Source organism: Hylobates moloch, unplaced genomic scaffold (genome assembly GCF_009828535.3).
Source record: "Hylobates moloch isolate HMO894 unplaced genomic scaffold, HMol_V3 SCAFFOLD_10, whole genome shotgun sequence".
Classification (NCBI taxonomy): domain Eukaryota; kingdom Metazoa; phylum Chordata; class Mammalia; order Primates; family Hylobatidae; genus Hylobates; species Hylobates moloch.
In genome coordinates, this window is record NW_026652285.1 from 41,353,590 (window position 1) to 41,374,393 (window position 20,804).

The 20,804-nt window shown below is 40.7% G+C and overlaps 1 protein-coding gene across 1 annotated transcript in view; it reads left to right on the forward strand.

The window, feature by feature from the left end:
• Positions 1 to 494: 494 nt before the first annotated feature.
• Positions 495 to 20,804, forward strand: part of LOC116475130 (contactin-associated protein-like 3) — a 261,759-nt gene continuing 241,449 nt past the window's right edge. Inside the window, exon 1 of the mRNA XM_058445223.1 lies at positions 495 to 963. Coding sequence (XP_058301206.1) covers positions 879 to 963 — 85 coding nt within the window. The 5' untranslated portion in view covers positions 495 to 878. The remainder of the gene's footprint in view (positions 964 to 20,804) is intronic.

The following is a 20,804-nucleotide window of genomic DNA, read 5'->3' on the forward strand; positions in this document are numbered from 1 at the left end:
TCTCGGGCGCAACTGTTAAGTAACGCTAATCTTGAATGAATGAAATAGTTTTAAAATTGAATGTAATAGCAAAAAAAAAAAAAAAAAATTCATGATAGACAAAATATCAAAACTTTAAATAAAGGCTTGCACTCGCACAACCCGGGCTCACCGGCCTCTCCCTGCTCCTGGCCCGGCTTCCCAGCTTGGTTCTCTACAAGTCAGAATTCCTAGCAAAATCAAAGTGTGCGCGCGTCTGCCCGAGTCCACGCCGCAGAGTTACTTCTGCCCCATCTTCCCTATTTGAACGCAAACAGGACAGGATTTTCCTGGGTGCAGTCCCTGCGTTGGGTGAATAGCGGAGTGATAAAGCCTGGCGTTCTCCACCTGCAGGCGGAGGCTGACGGCGCGGTCTTTGGCGCGAGTCCGTGTACCGCGGCCGCCCCGCCCCGGTGGGAGGGAGCGACGGAGGAAGCTGCGGGTGTAACGGGAGGAGAGCGCCAGGCGGAGCGTCCTTCCCGCTCGCTTCTTGACTCGCGTTACTGCCGGCCGCCTCCCGCGCCTGGTGTCCGGGACGCGCCTGAACCTGCCACCTCCGAGCCTGGGGCGGCGCCTTGTGGCCCCGAGCGCTCCAGAAAGCTGCGGCGCGAGTCCGCGGGGCCGACCCCGGAGACGCAGCTGGGGCCGGGCGCGGCTTGGCGGGAGGGTCTGCAGCGCGGAGGGAGGCTGGAGCTTCTCACCGACGGGAGTGGGCTGCCAGTGCGTGAGGAAGAGAGCGAGAGACTGGAGAGGGGAGAGAGAGCAGCGTCGGAGCCGCGCAGGGGACTGGAGTGACAGCGGGAGCGGCGAAGGGCTGCCGTCGCCGGGCCCGGGTCTCAGGGCGCCTGGCCGAAGTGAGCATGGCTTCAGTGGCCTGGGCCTTCCTCAAGGTGCTGCTGCTTCTCCCTACTCAGACTTGGAGCCCCGTAGGAGCAGGAAATCCACGTAAGTACAGCAAATGGTTTAAAACTTGCGCTAGGCTGTCTGGAAAACTTTGTATTTTTTTATTATCGGTAATATTTGGAAGTGGAATTGCAGAACATACTCCTGAACATAAAGAACCTTAAAAAAATATATTGAATTGCAACCCGAAAAAGACGATTTTGTTTACAATAGACTTTTCTCTTGTGGGGGAGTCTAAGATATGCCATGCATGTTTTGACTTTTTAATCTATGTACTTGAATATTCATTGAGAAAGTGGACGTTTCTGTAAAACCTGAAGAGAGCATCTTAAGAGATTTGCCTGCAAGTGCTGTCATTTATTCCTTTTTAGGGTTGTAATATTTTATAGGAATTAAGTCTAACAAGGAAAAAAACTGGCAGACATTACATCATACTGCATCAACTTAGATGTTAGCAGCTTACAGTTTTGCCGACCTTGGCAGCTTCAGAGTTAAGATGCTAATTAACTTCCATGCACTGTAGGGACAGAGCACCTGTGGGCGAAACTAAATTTAAGAACCCCAAATTAATAACCTGCCCTAACTACTAAGGGAATAACACTTGAACACCCCTGTCAGGGGCTTCGTTTCTCATAGTAGAAAGTTCTTGCTTAAAGACAAAACTCAGCCAGTCATTTAGGTGATCTTGAAAATGATTCCTCTCTGGATGCTATTATTTTACATTATTTAATTTGCCATTGGGTTCCCTGTTTTTTATTTTCCTTAATTTGATAAACACCTAGGAAGCCTTTATTTCTAGAATGGGCTATGATTCTAATATAATGATGATATTCCAGAGAGTTGAGCAAAACGTAATGTACCCATATTTTATCACACATAAAAATGTTTACACAACATTACACATTTTCTTTTTCTTGGCTTGGAGTAAATCTCTATCAGGGAGTTGTCTGTCTTTCTTGATTAATCGAACCATGAGATTAGAATTTTTAAAATGTCTTCCTCCTCCTTCTGAAATCACTTTTATTTTTCTTTCAGTGACATCTCCCCGCTGTCAGCCTCAGCCCTCTTCTACCAAAATCTCCTTTGAAATAAGTTCCAAGAAATGCTAGTGGCCATGTTTGGAAATTTAGATTACTGCAGGATAACCAAGGGTAGCTTTCAGCGGTTCTCCTAAGCTGTCGTGAAAAGTTTGCCGTAGCTCAGTGCTCTTCCACCCGCGGGCACAGGGCTGGGTTCTTCACACACAGGGCACACCCGTGGGTTCATGCACTCACTGTGCATCTTGATTCAGTTTCGCCTCAGTTAATCCTGCACTTGGTGTGCCCCTCCCAAAAACAAGCTCCGGACTCCTTTGGTCAGGTGCTGTACAGTGTTTCAGATTCAACTTTAATCTGCTTTTGTGAGAAGGCTTTGTTAATAAAACGTGGTTACTTACATCAAATCAAAATCATTGCCTCTTGTAATCTAAACTGCTGTTTGGCTTAAATAAATGCATAAATTGAATTACTTATAGAAAGGCACCAATCAACTGGCAAAATAACAACAAAAAAAATAAGTCACTAGAGGTCACTCTTACTATTGAAGAGTCTTCAAAAAGACCTTCCTGGAGAAAAGCAAAGCAATGAAATCTGACTGAGACCCTGACACCACCTTTCCTGTTTTTGTTGTATAGTTGTGATTACTTTTTATTCTCAGGATTAGTTGTATTGATAGTTGTTTTGCTTGGAATCCAGTGGAAGGGTTACAAAGCCCCTAGAAATTAAGCGCTTCTCGTTTACAATGAACATTCTTCTTGGAGGAGGAGAGGGCAGGGACAGATGTTCCAAATGGACTCAGCACCAGACGGGGCTCTCGCCAGTCACTGAGTGACACTTAGAATTTCAATACTACTTTTGTGGGTGTTTTCAGTCTTCTTTTATTGATGAAACTTAGTATTCCCATGTCTAATAAATTTTACTAATTTTAAGTTACCTTTTAGATCAAGTAATTCTTCCAGATAAAACTATATAACTATAATAATGAGACCACCTTCAATACCAAGAAGAAAGTCAATAAGGACATGGAAAAGTTTCCTTCTCGGGTAGACACCATGAGTTGCTCACGTTATTCACAGCTGGTTTTCCAGTCACCCACGAAGGCAGCCTGTTGATAATGGCATGAAATGGCTCTTCACGAGAAGATCTCTCTAGGCCAGGCGCGGTGGCTCGTGTCTGTAATCCCAGCACTTTGGGAGGCCGAGGTGGGTGGATCACCTGAGGTCAGGAGTTCGAGACCAGCCTGGCCACCTGGTGAAACCCTGTCTCTACTAAAAATACAAAAAATTAGCCGGGCGTGGTGGCAGGCACCTGTAATCCCAGCTACTCGGGAGGCTGAGGCAGGAGAATCACTTGAACCTGGGAGGTGGAGGTTGCAGTGAGCCGAGATTCCACCGTAGCACTCCAGCCTGGTGTGCTATGCAACAAGAGCAAAACGCAAAACTCCGTCTCAAAAAAAAAAAAGCTCTCTAAACATTTGGCATTTTGGGGATTATGTGCAGTTTATTTGAATGTTATTTGACCTGACAAATACATGGGAAAGCTTTGTTAGGAAGATTCTGCACGAACGGAAATATTTTCCTAACTTCAGTGCCCATGGACTTGCAGTGAGTGAAAGGTCACTTGTTGCTCTCTTTGAGTCCCTGAAAACAATAGGAAGCATCAAGAGAAGGTTTGAACTCTGGGCACTGATCCCAGGGATACACACACAAATGGCTGGGCAGATTTTGCAGAAATTCCTGTAATTGGTAAAATGCTGAGTAATAGCCTTTGATGTAACTTTTCAGTGGGTTAATTTATTCATTACTTAGCCTAAAACACTTTTAATTTTAATTGCCTCAATTTTTTCCCCTAAATGGTTATGTTTTGCAAGTTCGCCAGTCAGCCTGGGGAAAGAAGGGTAAGCGTACTATACAGTGTGCGTGGGTTAGTTAGGAAACTCACTTATGATGTGAAATGTGTCAGGAAAGATATCTCAGAGTGTAGGAATAATTATTTTTATAGGTGTTTCATTTTGGACCTTTTAGTAATACCATTTAAAGAGAGATTCTGCAGATGAGTAACAGACTCTTAATTTTAGTGTCAAATGATACTCTGTAAAAAATGGAGTTCAGGCCGGGCGTGGTGGCTCACACCTGTAATCCCAGCACTTTTGAAGGCTGAGGCGGGTGGATCACTTGAGGTTGGGAGTTCGAAACCAGCGTGGACAACATGGTGAAACCCCGTCTCTACTAAAAATACGAAAAAATTGCGGGGCATGGTGGCAGGTGCCTGTGAGGAGGCAGTGAGCCGAGATCGTGCCACTGCACTCCAGCCTAGGTGACAGACTGAGACTCTGTCTCAAAAAAAAAAAAAAAAATGTAGTTCAGATGCCTTTATTCATTTTCACCAAACTCTATACAAACAGTACGGAGCATAAGTAGCCCATGGAAATGATAATCAATTCCAAGACATTGGTTTGATCATGAAAGAAGAAAAATCAAATTACTTGGCATTCTTCTTCCTCTTCCTCTCTCCTTCTCTTTTTGAACAATTCAGTCCAAAGTCATTCAGTTCAGCTTAGGCATGTGCTGGGTAGTGGGGAGGCCCAGGGCCATGGCACAGCATTCAGAAACCAGCAGGGTAAGGAAAGCATCCACAGTGTAGCAAGGGTGGGGACCTGGAGAGACAGGAGACAGCACTGGTGGTGACCTATAGCAAGTTGTCAGAGGTTGAGTGGAGTGAGGAAGGAGGCATTCCAGATTAACAGAGGCTAAGAAAACAAGGCATCTAAATACTATTCTGCATTTAATACTTATGTTATACAGGACATGATTGGGAATTGGTGAAACTTGAACAAGATTGGGGATTAAATATTGGAACTGTATCCATGATGACTGTGATGATCATATTATGGTTATATAGGAGAACATCTGTGTTGTGGGAAATGTACATTGAAGTATTCAGGGGTGATACAGCATGTTAGCATAGTTCTTCCACGTTTTCTGTAAATTTGTTTCAAAATCAAATGGTTACTTTAAAAAACCATTCAAAATTGTGTTTAAAGGAAACATGGACCAATAGAAAAACTCAGAATAAGTAAATGTAGTTAAATTGATGCATTTTACCTAAGAGATGTAGATTTAAAATAAAGAGGCCAAAAAAAAAAAAAAACAATTATGAGAAATAACAGTTCATTTATGTATGACTCTAAATCAAATTAGCCTGGATTTCTGAATGACAAGGATGTAATTGGCACTGGGATTATTCCCCATTCCTTTTGGGAAGTTTATTGTCTAGGACATCTGTATCAGTCTTCGAAGTACTTTTTAAAGCTTGGCTATCTGAATGAACCCATCAGACTGACTGTTATCCGGCCTTCTGTAATGGGCTTCCACACCTTTGACGAGACTCTTGGCTGAAAGGTTGCTTGCCCCTAGGCCTGGTTGCTCCACGTTGTAAGAGCATTTGCAAATGCTTGGTTGTACATGATTGTGCGCATGTCAAGTCTGCTCTGTCACTGTAGAAAAAGTATTCCTTTTCCACTTTGACATATAAAGCATAGAATTGTTTTAAATGTCTTCTGTCAAGGATTTCATATATCTGCTTGATGTGATGTGATACTGTATAAAAGGAAAGTGTGAAATTCATTACTTACTATGATAGCCTTAACAGGCCTACAGTAAATCTAGTTTTCTAAAAAATGGAGTATATGCTTAGCTTGGTTAAAATTTTATAATGAAATGACTACCCTGGTAATAAAAATTTAAAAATATCATAAAGTGGGGGCTAAAAATGATACTGCATGTGTTCCAGTTAATGAACATTTTTATTGTAATAATACGAAGAGTGATTGAAACCTAAAAACATTTGAGATTTTAAAATAGTTTTAACCTTATAACTACAGGATTATAATTTAAGTAGCATACCTACTTAATAAGGTAGTAATTAAAATTATTGCTAAGAATTAAATTACCAAGAAGACATGGTCTAATATGTATTGCCTGGGCTGTGGTTTGAATTACTTTTAAGTATAATCACATTTTTTGAGAGTATAAAAACAGAGGATGTTACTTGCTTCTAATTCACAGATGTGTTTATGAACCATTGGCAATTAAAGCATTTGCAATTGAGGCCTTAAGAAAATTTTAGGTTAAAATCAACATGTTGAGTTATGCCTTATAACTCAGTATATGCTTATACTTTATATGCTTTACAGAGTTTTGAATATATAATATATATGTATAATAATATATTTTTCCAGGAAATATATAATTTGTAGTTCCTTGACTTATTTTGTAACTAAATCCCATGGAAAAAAGTTTATTGAATGTCATTGTTTCCCAGGCAAATGTAGAGTTAGGAAAATGATATACGTACATATTGGGCATCTTTTAGAAGGCTTGGACTTGGTAGCTCAAATCTTCTACAACTTTGAGCTTCAACTTTCTGGCCGGTTCAAGAGATCTCTTCACTGTCCTTTTCATGTAAAGTCAATGTTTATGGAACACTAGACCGAAATGGAAGGATTTCTTTGGAAACTGAACAAACAATTGAATTACTCCTTGACTGGATGGAGTGATTTGATCTAAAATATTACCTATCAGTTTTAGATATCTGTTCAATCAGAGCTGCCTCCATATATGCAAATGATAATTTGTCTTGAATTTTTAGATATCTTAGCCCTCAGACAAGCTAATAGAATTTAAGTTGAACCTGCTGTTTTAGGGACAGTTGAATTGTTGGGGTGCCCAGGAAAGCAGTCACATTTTTCTGTAAGTGTGTGTTCATTTGGCTGGAATGTGGGTGAGGAAGAAGTTATATGTGAATTGAAAGAAACACTGCCTCAATGTCACATGTTAAATTAAATTACAGGCAGAACTAAGCGAGTTGATGATTGCTGCCGCTGGGAGCAGAGAGTATTTGCAGCTTACATTTATAACAGAAGGAGGGATTTAAAATATAGTATTATGCCTACCCTGATACAGCCAACCTCCTCCACCCACCCCCCCACACACATACACATACATGCTTACCCTGAAACTATGAAAGAAGGGTGTCTCTCAGACATCCTATATTTAACCCAGCTTTGGACAGGTCCCTGGAGTCTAGTCTTTTTGAACACATCAGTGAAGATAAGGAATGGGGAAGGGCCTTTGATTTCAAGACCACTAGATATAGTAGACTCCTAATTTAATTTCAAAGACAAATCAATTATTAACACAAATACGAAGAGAAGAGTATTTTAAGCAAAGCCTCTCTTGTGGCAGATAACCTTTTAAGGTGTCTCCCAATTGGGTTTCCTATTTTAGATGACTTTTTGAAGAATATATCTTTGTAATAGAAATATATTTGATGATTGTCAACTTTAAGAACTTCACATTTGCTATAATTAAGATTTTTATGAATTTATTGTAAGAAGATTGGTAGAAAAAGTAATGCAACATCAAATGGGAAAATAAATATATAATATTATATAGCTGTTCAAATACAGAGTTTATGTTTTTTTTTTTTGAGACGGAGTCTCCCTCTGTCGCCCAGGCTGGAGTGCAGTGGCGCAATCTCGACTCACTGCAAGCTCCGCCTCCCGGGTTCACGCCATTCTCCTGCCTCAGCCTCTCCGAGTAGCTGGGACTACAGGCGCCCGCCACCACGCCCGGCTAATTTTTTGTGTTTTTAGTAGAGATGGGGTTTCACCGTGGTCTCGATCTCCTGACCTCATGATCTGCCCGCCTCGGCCTCCCAAAGTGCTGGGATTACAAGCGTGAGCCACTGCGTCCAGTCAAGTTTATGATTCTTATGCTAATTTGAACTGCTGTACAACACCAGGAGAAAAGTCCACAGTTGTGTTAAGAAAGCTCTTATAAGCTTATGAAATTTTATAGCACAGGCTGTCACAGAAGCTACAATTTACAAACATTTGTAAAAGTTAGGAAAAGTTTTGGATTCCTCAATAGAAAATGATTTTGCTTAGCTTTAAGAAAGCAACTAATTTATCTCTTTTTATTCTCGTCCACTAACAATTAAAGGAACCCAGATGGTCTTTTAAAATTATGATAAAACTAAGCTAGTAACATATCACATAGATTTTGAGATACTGTGAATAACCATATAAAATAACAATTTGCTATTCTTCATGTATAAAAATAAGCTTAACACGCTTATCAATACATCTTGAACTATAAGAGATTTATTTCAGCAGTGTTGCCAAAGGGCAAGCAATGCCTGCTGCCCATAAAAAACTTTGAATTCCCTAAGCTCAGGGCTCGTCACTAGTCATGTAACCCACTGCGTGTGCACACATCCGTCTGTGCCCATCCATGTTCCCCCAGAGGACTTTGAGCCAAGGAAATTGATGCAAATATGCTGATGCTCATATTGTTTGCTATGCTGTAAGTAATACAGTCCTTTGCTTTGACCCAGGAATCTTCTGCCGCAACCATGAAACAAACTGGCAGGCTCATTTGTTAGCTTGCAAGTAGGGTAAAATCTCTCCTCACGGTTCCTCACAGTGTACTTGTCTGTGCAATGGTCGTCTTCTTCATGAATATAATTATAACATGACATAAGAAATAGTGAGAAGATCTTACCTATAGATAAGCATTGCAATATAAAAATAGCTATGTCATTTCATAAATCACAGTTGACACATTCTAGAGAAGAGATTGGGCAGCTTTCCTTTTTTGGATGTCACAGTTGATTCTACTGTCCTTATTTCTTCTTCTCTTTTCTGGGAGATGAGGAAGAATTGCTGTGACAAAGCTCATCACCTGGGTGGCCAGGGTTGATTGTCAATTTGTTTTGTTTTTGGCAGGCTAGGCAGATGTCCTCTACCTCCTTCTTCATGCCATGTGACATTCATCCCTTTGATTTTCCTATTGCATTTTATTTAGTATTTTAGAATACTGCACACATTCCATTCTGGAAAGTCCGCTGTCCCAGCCACAGTTTTCTTAGAAAGCTGAGCCTGTGATGGGCATTTGTGCAGGTAGCCTCTTTTAGAAAGTGAGCTCATGAAAGAGGGAAGAATGGAATAGAGAAGAAAAATCCACCAGAAGGGGGCATCATTGAGCTGATCACTTCTGTGAGCAACTGGGGCGTGAACTCCCTGGGAAGCTTTCGGGAAGCCCATAGAATGTGTTTCACAGCTGTGCCTCTGAGAGACAGCAGGGGGAATGCATTTATCCCCAGTCCTGTCCAGGGATTCAGCTCTGCCCTGGGGGTATTAACTCCTGGCTCTAAGGAGAGGAATATGAATGAATGGGTTGCGGCTGGGTTTCTGCAGGCATCGAAGAAGCCAAGAGACAGAGAACTTGAACACTTAACTTCTTTTATTATTATTATTATTATTATTATACTTTAAGTTTTAGGGTACATGTGCACAACATGCAGGTTTGTTACATATGTATACATGTGCCATGTTGGTGTGCTGCACCCATTAACTCGTCATTTAGCATTAGGTGTATCTCCTAATGCTATCCCTCCCCCCTCCCCCCACCCCACAACAGTCCCCAGTGTGTAATGTTCCCCTGCCTGTGTCCATGTGTTCTCATTGTTCAATTCCCACTTATGAGTGAGAACATGCAGTGTTTGGTTTTTTGTCCTTGCGACAGTTTGCTGAGAATGATGGTTTCCAGCTTCATCCATGTCCCTACAAAGGACATGAACTCATCATTTTTTATGGCTGCATAGTATTCCATGGTGTATGTGTGCCACATTTTCATAATCCAGTCTATCATTGTTGGACATTTGGGTTGGTTCCAAGTCTTTGCTATTGTGAATAGTGCTACAATAAACATATGTGTACATGTGTCTTTATAGCAGAATGATTTATAATCCTTTGGGTATATACCCAGTAATGGGATGGCTGGGTCAAATGGTATTTCTAGTTCTAGATCCCTGAGGAATCACCACACCAACTTCCACAATGGTTGAACTAGTTTACAGTCCCACCAACGATGTAAAAGTGTTCCTATTTCTCCACATCCTCTCCAGCACCTGTTGTTTCCTGACTTTTTAATGATCACCATTCTAACTGGTGTGAGATGGTATCTCATTGTGGTTTTGTTTTGCATTACTCTGATGGCCAGTGATGATGAGCATTTTTTCATGTGTTTTTTGGCTGCATAAATGTCTTCTTTTGAGAAGTGTCTGTTCATATCCTTGGCCCACTTTTGGATGGGGTCGTTTGTTTTTTTCTTGTAAATTTGTTTGAGTTCATTGTAGATTCTTGATATTAGCCCTTTGTCAGATGAGTAGGTTGCAAAAATTTTCTCCCGTTCTGTAGGTTACCTGTTCACTCTGATGGTAGTTTCTTTTGCTGTGCAGAAGCTCTTTAGTTTAATTAGATCCCATTTGTCAATTTTGGCTTTTGTTGCTATTGCTTTTGGTATTTTAGACATGAAGTCCTTGCCCATGCCTATGTCCTAAATGGTATTACCTAGGTTTTCTTCTAGGGTTTTTATGGTTTTAGGTCTAATATGTAAGTCTTTAATCCATCTTGAATTAATTTTTGTATAAGGTGTAAGGAAGGGATCCAGTTTCAGCTTTCTACTTATGGCTAGCCAGTTTTCCCAATACCATTTATTAAATAGGGAATCCTTTCCCCATTGCTTGTTTTTGTCAGGTTTGTCAAAGATCAGATAGTTGTAGATATGCGGCATTATTTCTGAGGGCTCTGTTCTGTTCCATTGGTCTATATCTCTGTTTTGGAACCAGTACCATGCTGTGTTGGTTACTGTAGCCTTGTAGCATAGTTTGAAGTCAGGTAGCGTGATGCCTCCAGCTTTTTTCTTTTGGCTTAGGATTGACTTGGCAACGGGCTCTTTTTTGGTTCCATATGAACTTTAAAGTAGTTTCTTCCAGTTCTGTGAAGAAAGTCATTGGTAGCTTGATGGGGATGGCATTGAATCTATAAATTACCTTGGACAGTATGGCCATTTTCATGATACTGATTCTTCCTATCCATGAGCATGGAATTTTCTTCCATTTGTTTGTATCATCTTTTATTTCATTGAGCAGTGGTTTGTAGTTCTCCTTGAAGAGGTCCTTCACATCCCTTGTAAGTTGGATTCCTAGGTATTTTATTCTCTTTGAAGCAGTTGTGAATGGGAGTTCATTCATGATTTGGCTCTCTGTTTGTCTTTTATTTGTGTATAAGAATGCTTGTGATTTTTGCACATGATTTTGTATCCTGAGACTTTTCTGAAGTTGCTTATCAGCTTAAGGAGATTTTGGGCCGAGACAAGGGGTTTTCTAGATATACAATCATGTCATCTGTAAACAGGGACAGTTTGACTTCCTCTTTTCCTAATTGAATGCCCTTTATTTCCTTCTCCTGCCTGATTGACCTGACCTGGCCAGAACTTCTTCTTTTTTTTTTTTTTTTTTTTGAGACAGAGTCTCGCTCTGTCACCCAGGCTGGAGTGCAGTGGCGCGATCTCGGCTCACTACAAGCTCCGCCTCCCGGGTTCATGCCATTCTCCTGCCTCAGCCTCTCCGAGTAGCTGGGACTACAGGCGCCCGCCACCACGCCCGGCTAATTTTTTGTATTTTTAGTAGAGACGGGGTTTCACTGTGGTCTCGATCTCCTGACCTTGTGATCCACCCGCCTCGGCCTCCCAAAGTGCTGGGATTACAAGCGTGAGCCACCGCGCCCGGCGACCTGGCCAGAACTTCTAACACTATGTTGAATAGGAGTGGTGAGAGAGGGCATCCCTGTCTTGTGCCAGTTTTCAAAGGAAATGGTTCGAGTTTTTGTCCATTCAGTATGATATTGGCTGTGGGTTTGTCATAGATAGCTCTTATTATTTTGAGATACGTCCCATCAGTACCTAATTTATTGAGAGTTTTTAGCATGAAGTGTTGTTGAATTTTGTCAAAGGCCTTTTCTGCATCTATTGAGATAATCATGCGGTTTTTGTCTTTGGTTCTGTTTATATGCTGGATTACGTTTATTGATTTGCGTATGTTGAACCAACCTTGCATCCCAGGGATGAAGCCCACATGATCACGGTGGATAAGCTTTTTGATGTGCTGCTGGATTCGGTTTGCCAGTATTTTATTGAGGATTTTTTGCATCAATGTTCATCAAGGATATTGGTCTAAAATTCTCTTTTTTTGTTGTGTCTCTGCCAGGCTTTGGTATCAGGATGATGCTGGCCTCATAAAATGAATTAGGGAGGATTCCTTCTTTTTCTATTGATTGGAATAGTTTCAGAAGGAATGGAACCAGCTCCTTGCTCCTTCTTGTACCTCTGGTAGAATTCGGCTGTGAATCCATCTGGTGGTGGACTTTTTTTGGTTGGTAAGCTATTAATTATTGCCTCAATTTCAGAGCCTGTTCTTGGTCTATTCAGAGATTCAACTTCTTCCTAGTTTAGTCTTGGGAGGGTGTATGTGTCGAAGAACGTATCCATTTCTTCTAGATTTTTTTAGTTTATTTGCACAGCGGTGTTTATAGTATTCTCTGATGGTAGTCTGTATTTCTGTGGGATTGGTGGTGATGTCCCCTTTATCATTTTTTATTGTGTCTATTTGATTCTTCTCTCTTTTCTTCTTTAGTAGTCTTGCTAGCAGTCTATCAATTTTGTTGATCTTTTCAAAAAACTAGCTCCTGGATTCATAGATTTTTTGAAGGGTTTTTTGTATCTCTGTTTCCTTCAGTTCTGCTCTGATCTTATTTCTTGCCTTCTGCTAGCTTTTGAATGTATTTGCTCTTGCTTTTCTAGTTCTTTTAATTGTGATGTTAGGGTGTCAATTTTAGATCTTTCCTGCTTTCTCTTGTGGGCATTTAGTGCTATAAATTTCCAACTACGCATTGCTTTGAAGGTGTCCCAGAGATTCTGGTATGTTTTGTCTTTGTTCTCATTGGTTTCAAAGAACATCTTTATTTCTGCCTTCATTTTGTTATGTACCCAGTAGTCATTCAGGAGCAGGTTATTCAGTTTCCATGTAGTTGAGATGTTTTGAGTGAGTTTCTTAATCCTGAGTTCTAGTTTGATTGCCCTGTGGTCTGAGAGACAGTTTGTTATAATTTCTGTTCTTTTACATTTGCTGAGGAGTGCTTTACTTCCAACTCTGTGGTCAATTTTGGAATAGGTGTGGTATGGTGCTGAAAAGAATATATATTCTATTGATTTGTGGTGGAGAGTTCTGTAGATGACTATTAGGTCTGCTTGGTGCAGAGCTGAGTTCATTTTCTGGATATCCTTGTTAACTTTCTGTCTCGTTGATCTGTCTACAGGATCAAATTCACACATAACAATATTAACCTTAAATGTAAATGGGCTAAATGCTCCAATTAAAAGACACAGATTGCCAAATTGGATAAAGAGTCAAGACCCATCAGTGTGCTGTGTTCAGGAAACCCATCTCACATGCAGAGGCACACATAGGCTCAAAATAAAGGGATGGAGGAAGATCTACCAAGAAAATGGAAAACAAAAAAAGGCAGGGGTTGCAATCCTAGTCTCTGATAAAACAGACTTTAAACCAACAAAGATCAAAAGAGACAAAGAAGGCCATTACATAATGGTAAAGGGATCAATTCGACAAGAAGAACTAACTGTCCTAAATATATATGCACCCAATACAGGAGCACCCAGATTCATAAAGCAAGTCCTTAGAGACCTACAAAGAGACTTAGACTCCCACACAATAATAATGGGAGACTTTAACACCCCACTGTCAACATTAGACAGATCATCAAACACTTAACTTCTTAGGAGTAACTTCCTAAGAATGCTTAGGAAGGTGCTGCCACATTACACTGTGAGGAGCCGGTTAGCCCAGCACTGGCCAGAGTAAAAGGAGAGTGAAGAAGTACGAGGCAGGGCAGGGGAGGTGACCTGCCACAGTGTGGTTGATAACCACAGGGCACCAGTCTACAGAATGAATCCATGGATTTATTCAGTTTTAACACATTTATGTTAAGGTAGCAAGTTTTGCCTTCATGCTGCATTTCACGGTTACGTTTTTCAACACTAGATTCAAACTCCTAAAAGCACACCAGCATCTTCGGTTTTTCTCTTTGGCTTTTCTGAGTTACTAATTCCCTTCCCCATTTGTCCTGCCCCCATGGTACTGTCTTTCCTCACCCGGTCATATATTGTTTTTCCTATCACCATGTCTTTGCATCTTTTGATTTTTTTTTTTCCTGAAAAATCCACAATACCTTTTCCCTAATTTCTCTTGGAATACTACAGACCAAACTGTATGATGCCTTTCCTGACCACATTTCCTCACTTTCATTACTCTTTCAATGGAAAATCCAGAATAGGTACCTTTATGGGCCTTTCTTATTACACTGGGCTTATTGTATTGCAGTAGCTTTTGAATATATCACTGTTACATGACTGTGATATAATTGAGAGGTATTTTGTATCCCCAGCACCTAGCATCATGCCTGGAATGTGATCAGTAGTCAATATCTATAGAATGTGAATAAATGGGTGGCTACCTCAGATTGATGGAAACACAGGGACTGATGAGACTGAAGTAATGGGTCAGCAGAGTTATAGCATTCAGGGTAGTATTATAAAAATAAAGCTGAAAAGCCAACTTTGACCTAAAAGCCCCTTTACTTTTACAGTTGGCATTTTGAATTCAAATACAGGTATTTATCACCTACAACTATCATTTACCATTTAATTAGAGTCAAACTGCATTCCAACCTGTCAGAGTAATGTGGACCCAGATTCTCTTTTTTAACCACCACTCCCCAAATTTCCTTTATAGCCTGTGTATTAGAGAAATAGAGTCAATAGGAGATGCATAGGAGATTTAATATAAAGAATTGGCTTATGTGGTTATGGAGCCTGGTAAATCTCATCTACAGGGTGAGCTGGCAGCCTGGAGATTCAAGGAGAGTTGATGTTCTGTTTGAAGGCTGACTGGCAAGAAGAGCTGCTGCTGCAGATGAATTCTAGAGCATTCTCTCTTTTTTGGCGGTGGTAGGGGGTCAGTATTTTTTTTCTATCCTGGCCTTCAGCTGATTGGATGAGGCCCACCCATATATGGAAGGCAGTGTATTTTACTCAACCAATTAAATTGTTAATCTCCCAAAACACCCTTGCAGAAACATGCAGAATAATATTTGACCAAATATCTGGGACCCCCGGCCTAGTCAAATTGACACATGAAATTACCTATCACATCATCGGTACTTTTCATTAATCAAATTGCCTTTACAAGGAGACAGCTAATAAGTCAGCAAACAAACTGAATGCCAGTGCTAGAGTTGCACTTTTCAGCCTGTAGGTCGGGCATTTCCTCTCCGGGGATCACTTCATGTCTCAGACCTCTGCAGCACCTCAGAGGTCACCTCCTGTTGTTTACTGACTTCTTAATGATCGTCATTCTAACTGGTGTGAGATGGTATCTCATTGTGGTTTTGATTTGCATTTCTCTGATGGCCAATGATGACGAGCATTTTTTCATGTGTCCGTTGGCTGCATAAATGTCTTCTTTTGAGAAGTGTCTGTTCATATCCTTTGCCCACTTTTTGATGGGGTTGTTTGATTTTTTTTCTTGTAAATTTGAAGTTTATTGTAGATTCTGGATATCAGTCCTTTGTCAGATGGGTAGATTGTAAAAATTTTCTCCCATTCTGTAGGTTGCCTGTTCACTCTGATGGTAGTTTCTTTTGCTGTGCAGAAGCTCTTTAGTTTAATTAGATCCCATTTGTCAATTTTGGCTTTTGTTGTCATTGCTTTTGGTGTTTTAGTCATGAAGTCCTTGCGCATGCCTGTGTCCTGAGTGGTATTGCCTAGGTTTTCTTCTAGAGTTTTTATGGTTTTAGGTCTAACATTGAAGTCTTTAACTCATCATGAATTAATTTTTGTATAAGGTGTAACGAAGGGATCCAGTTTCAGCTTTCTACATATGGCTAGCCAGTTTTCCCAGCACCATTCATTAAATAGGGAATCGTTTCTGCATTTCTTGTTTTTGTCAGTTTTGTCAAAGATTAGATGGTTGTAGATATGTGGTATTATTTCTGAGGGCCCTGTTGTGTTCCATTGGTCTATATCTCTGTTTTGGTACCAGTACCGTGCTGTTTTGGTTACTGTAGCCTTGTAGTATAGTTGGAAGTCAGGTGTAGCATGATGCCTTCAGCTTTGTTCTTTTGGCTTAGGATTGTCTTGGCAATGCAGGCTCTTTTTTGGTTCCATATGAACTTTAAAGTAGTTTTTTCCAATTCTGTGGAGAAAGTCATTGGTAGCTTGATGGGGATGGCATGGAATCTGTAAATTACTTTGGGCATTATGGCCATTTTCACGATATTGATTCTTCCTACCCATGAGCATGGAATGTTCTTCCATTTGTTTGTGTCCTCTTTTATTTTGTTGAGCAGTGGTTTGTAGTTCTCCTTGAAGAGGTCCTTCACATCCCTTGTAAATTGGATTCCTAGGCATTTTATTCTCTTGGAAGCAGTTGTGAATGGGAGTTCACTCATGATTTGGCTCTCTGTCTGTTATTGGTGTATAGGAATGCTTGTGATTTTTGCATATTGATTTTGTATCCTGAGACTTTGCTGAAGTTGTTTATCAGCTTAAGGAGATTTTGGGCCGAGACAGTGGGGTTTTCTAAATATACAATCATGTCATTTGCAAACAGGGACAATTTGACTTCCTCTTTTCCTAATTGAATACTCTTTATTTCTTTCTCTTGCCTTATTGCCCTGGCCAGGACTTCCAGCACTATGTTGAATAGGAGTGATGAGAGAGGGCATCCCTGTCTTGTGCCTGTTTGCAAAGGGAATGCTTCCAGTTTTTGCCCATTCAGTATGATATTGGCTGTGTGTTTGTCATAAATAGCTCTTATTATTTTGAGATACATCTCATCAATACCTAGTTTATTGAGAGCTTTTAGCATGGGCTGTTGAATTTTGTCAAAGGCCTTTTCTGCATCTATTGAGATAATCATGTGGTTTTTGTCTTTGGTTCTGTTTATATGCTGGATTATGTTTATTCATTTGCGTACATTGAATCAGCCTTGCATCCCAGGGATGAAGCCAACTTGATCATGGTGGATAAGCCTTTTGATGTGCTGCTGGATTCGGTTTGCCAGTATTTTATTGAGGATTTCTGCTTCGATGTTCATCAGAGATATTGGTCTAAAATTCTCTTTTTTTTGTTGTTTCTCTGCCAGACTTTGGTATCAACATGATGCTGGCCTCATAAAATGTGTTAGGGAGGATTCCCTCTTTTTCTATTGATTGGAGTGGTTTCTGAAGGAATGGTACCAGCTCCTCTTTGTACCTCTGGTAGAATTCGGCTGTGAATCCATCAGGTCCTGGACTCTTTTTGGTTGGTAAGCTATTAATTATTGCCTCAATTTCAGAGCCTGTTATTGGTCTATTGAGGGATTCAACTTCTTCCTAGTTTAGTCTTGGGAGGGTGTATGTGTCGAGGAATTTATCCATTTCTTCTAGATTTTCTAGTTTATTTGCGTAGAGGTGTTTCTAGTATTCTCTGATGGTAGTTTGTATTTCTGTGGGATTGGTGGCAATATCCCGTTTATCATTATTTATTGCGTCTATTTGATTCTTCTCTCTTTTCTTCTTTATTAGTCTTGCTAGTGGTGTATCAATTTAGTTGATCTTTTCAGAAAACCAGCTCCTGGATTCATAGATTTTTTGAAGGGTTTTTTGTGTCTCTATCTCCTTCAGTTCTGCTCTGATCTTAGTTATTTCTTGCCTTCTGCTAGCTTTTGAATGTATTTGCTCTTGCTTCTCTAGTTCTTTTAATTGTGATATTAGGGTGTCAATTTTAGGTCTTTCCTGCTTTCTCTTGTGGGCATTTAGTGCTATAAATTTCCCTTTACACACTGCTTTGAATGTGTCCCAGAGATTCTGGTATGTTGTGTCTTTGTTCTCATTGGTTTCAAAGAACATCTTTATTTCTGCCAGCATTTCGTTACGTACCCAGTAGTCATTCAGGAGCAGGTTGTTCAGTTTCCATGTAGTTGAGATGTTTTGAGTGAGTGTCTTAATCCTGAGTTCTAGTTTGATTGCACTGCGGTCTGAGAGACAGTTTGTTATAATTTCTGTTCTTTTACATTTGCCAAGGAGTGCTTTAGTTCCAACTATGTGGTCAATTTTGGAATAAGTGTGATGTGGTGCTGAGAAGAACGTATATTCTCTTGATTTGTGGTGGAGAGTTCTGTAGATGTCTATTAGGTCTGCTTGGTGCAGAGCTGAGTTCAATTCCTGGATATCCTTGTTAACTTTCTGCCTCGTTGATCTGTCTAATGTTGACAGTGGTGTGTTAAAGTCTCCCATTATTATTGTGTGGAAGTCTAAGTCTCTTTGTAGGTCTCTAAGGACTTGCTCTATGAGTCTGGGTGCTCCCGTACTGGGTGCATATATATTTAGGATATTTAACTCTTCTTGTTGAATTGTTCCCTTTACCATTATGTAATGGCCTTCTTTGTCTCTTTGGTCTTTGTTGGTTTAAAGTCTGTTTTATCAGAGACTAGGATTGCAACCCCTGCTTTTTTTTTTTGTTTTCCATTTGCTTGGTAGACCTTCCTCCATCCCTTTATTTTGAGCCTATGTGTGTCTCTGCATGTGAGAGGGGTCTGCTGAATACAGCACACTGATGGGTCTTGACTCTTTATCCAGTTTGCCAGTCTGTGTCTTTTAATTGGAGCATTTAGCCCATTTACATTTAAGGTTAATATTGTTATGTGTGAATTTGATGCTGTCATTGTCATGTTAGCTGGTTAGTTTGCTCATTAGTTGATGCAATTTCTTCCTAGCATCCATGGTCTTTACAATTTGGCATGTTTTTGCAGTGGCTGGTACTGGTTGTTCCTTTCCATGTTTAGTGCTTCCTTCAGGAGCTCTAGTAAGGCAGGCCTGGTGGTGACAAAATCTCTCAGCATTTGCTTCTGTAAAGGATTTTATTTCTCCTTCACTTTTGAAGCTTAGTTTGGCTGAATATGAAATTCTGGGATGAAAATTCTTTTCTTTAAGAATGTTGAATATTGGCCCCCACTCTCTTCTGGCTTGTAGAGTTTCTGCCGAGAGATCGACTGTTAGTCTGATGGGCTTCCCTTTGTGGGTAACCAGACCTTTCTCTCTGGGTGCCCTTAGTATTTTTTCCTCCATTTCAACTTTGGTGAATCTGAGAATTATGTTTTGGAGTTGCTCTTCTCGAGGAATATCTTTGTGGCATTCTCTGTATTTCCTGAATTTGAATGTTGGCCTGCCTTGCTAGATTGGGGAAGTTCTCCTGGATGGTATCCTGCAGAGTGTTTTCCAACTTGGTTCCATTCTCCCCGTCACTTTCAGGTACACCAATCAGACGTAGATTTGGTCTTTTCACAGTCACATATTTCTTGGAGGCTTTGTTCGTTTCTTTTTACTCTTTTTTCTCTAAACTTCTCTTCTCACTTCATTTCATTCATTTCATCTTCAATCACTGATACCCTTTCTTCCAGTTGATCGAATCGGCTGCTGAAGCTTGTGCATGCATCATGTAGTTGTCGTGCCATGGTTTTTAGCTCCATCAGGTCATTTAAGGTCTTCTCTATGCTGTTTTTTCTAGTCAGCCATTCATCTAACCCTTTTTCAAGGTTTTTAGCTTCTTTGCGATGAGTTCGAACATCCTCCTTTAGCTCAGAGAAGTTTGTTATTACCGATCATCTGAAACCTCCTTCTCTCAACTTGTCAAAGTCATTCTCCATCCAGCTTTGTTCCATTGCTGGCGAGGAGCTGCGTTCCTTTGGAGGAGAAGAGGCGCTCTGATTTTGAAAATTTTCAGCTTTTCTGCTCTGGTTTCTCCCTATCTTTGTGGTTTTATCTACTTTTGGTCTTTGGTGGTGGTGATGTACAGATGAGATTTTGGTGTGGTTGTCCTTTCTGTTTGTTAGTTTTCCTTCTGAGAGTCAGGACCCTCAGCTGTAGGTCTGTTGGAGTTTGCTGGAGGTCCAGTCCAGACCCTGTTTTCCTGGGTATCACCAGTGGAAGCTGCAGAACAGCAAATATTGCAGAATGGCAAATGTTGCTGTCTGATCCTTCCTCTGGAAGCTTCGTCTCAGAGGGGCACCTGGCTGTATGAGGTGTCAGTCAGCCCCTACTAGGAGGTGTCTCCCAGTTGGGCTACTCAGGGGTCAGGGACCCACTTAAGGAGGCAGTCTGTCCGTTCTCAGATCTCAAACTCCATGCTGGGAGAACCACTACTGTCATCAAAGCTCAGTCAGAAATTCAGGAATCACCTGTCTTCTGCATCATTCATGCTGGGAGCTGTAGACTGGAGCTGTTTCTATTCGGTCACCTTGGATCCACATCTGTCTTTCTATTTTCTTATCCTTATGAGCTTTGTCAAAAGAGTGCAGCTTCTTCTGGTTTTTCTTATGAGTATACAAAAAATCTCTTTGATTGCATTTAGCAATTTTTGAAAGTCTTAATTTGTTCTGAGCTTTAACTCACTTTGCTTTATATTGCCTCCTTTTAATGTTCCTTTTCACTGTAAGTATTCCTTTTTTTTTTTTTTTTTTTTTTTTCTGTTACAGAGTCTTGCTCTGTCACCCAGGCTGGAGTGCAGTGGCACAGTCTTTACCTACTGCAACCTCTGCCTCCCAGGTTCCAGCGATTCTCCTGCTTCAGCATCCTGAGTAGCTGGGATTACAAGTGCTCACTACCATGCCCAGCTAATTTTTGTATTTTTACTAGAGATGGAGTTTCACCATGTTGGCCAGGCTGGTCTCAAACTCCTGACCTCATGATCTGCCCACCTCGGCCACTGCGCCCGGCCTTACCATAAATATTCTTTCTTTGGTTGCTTTGCCCATTTCTCTCTTCTTCAGTGGAACATTTTTTTTCTGGATTTCATTTGGGTAGCTTTTCACATTTGATGAACGATG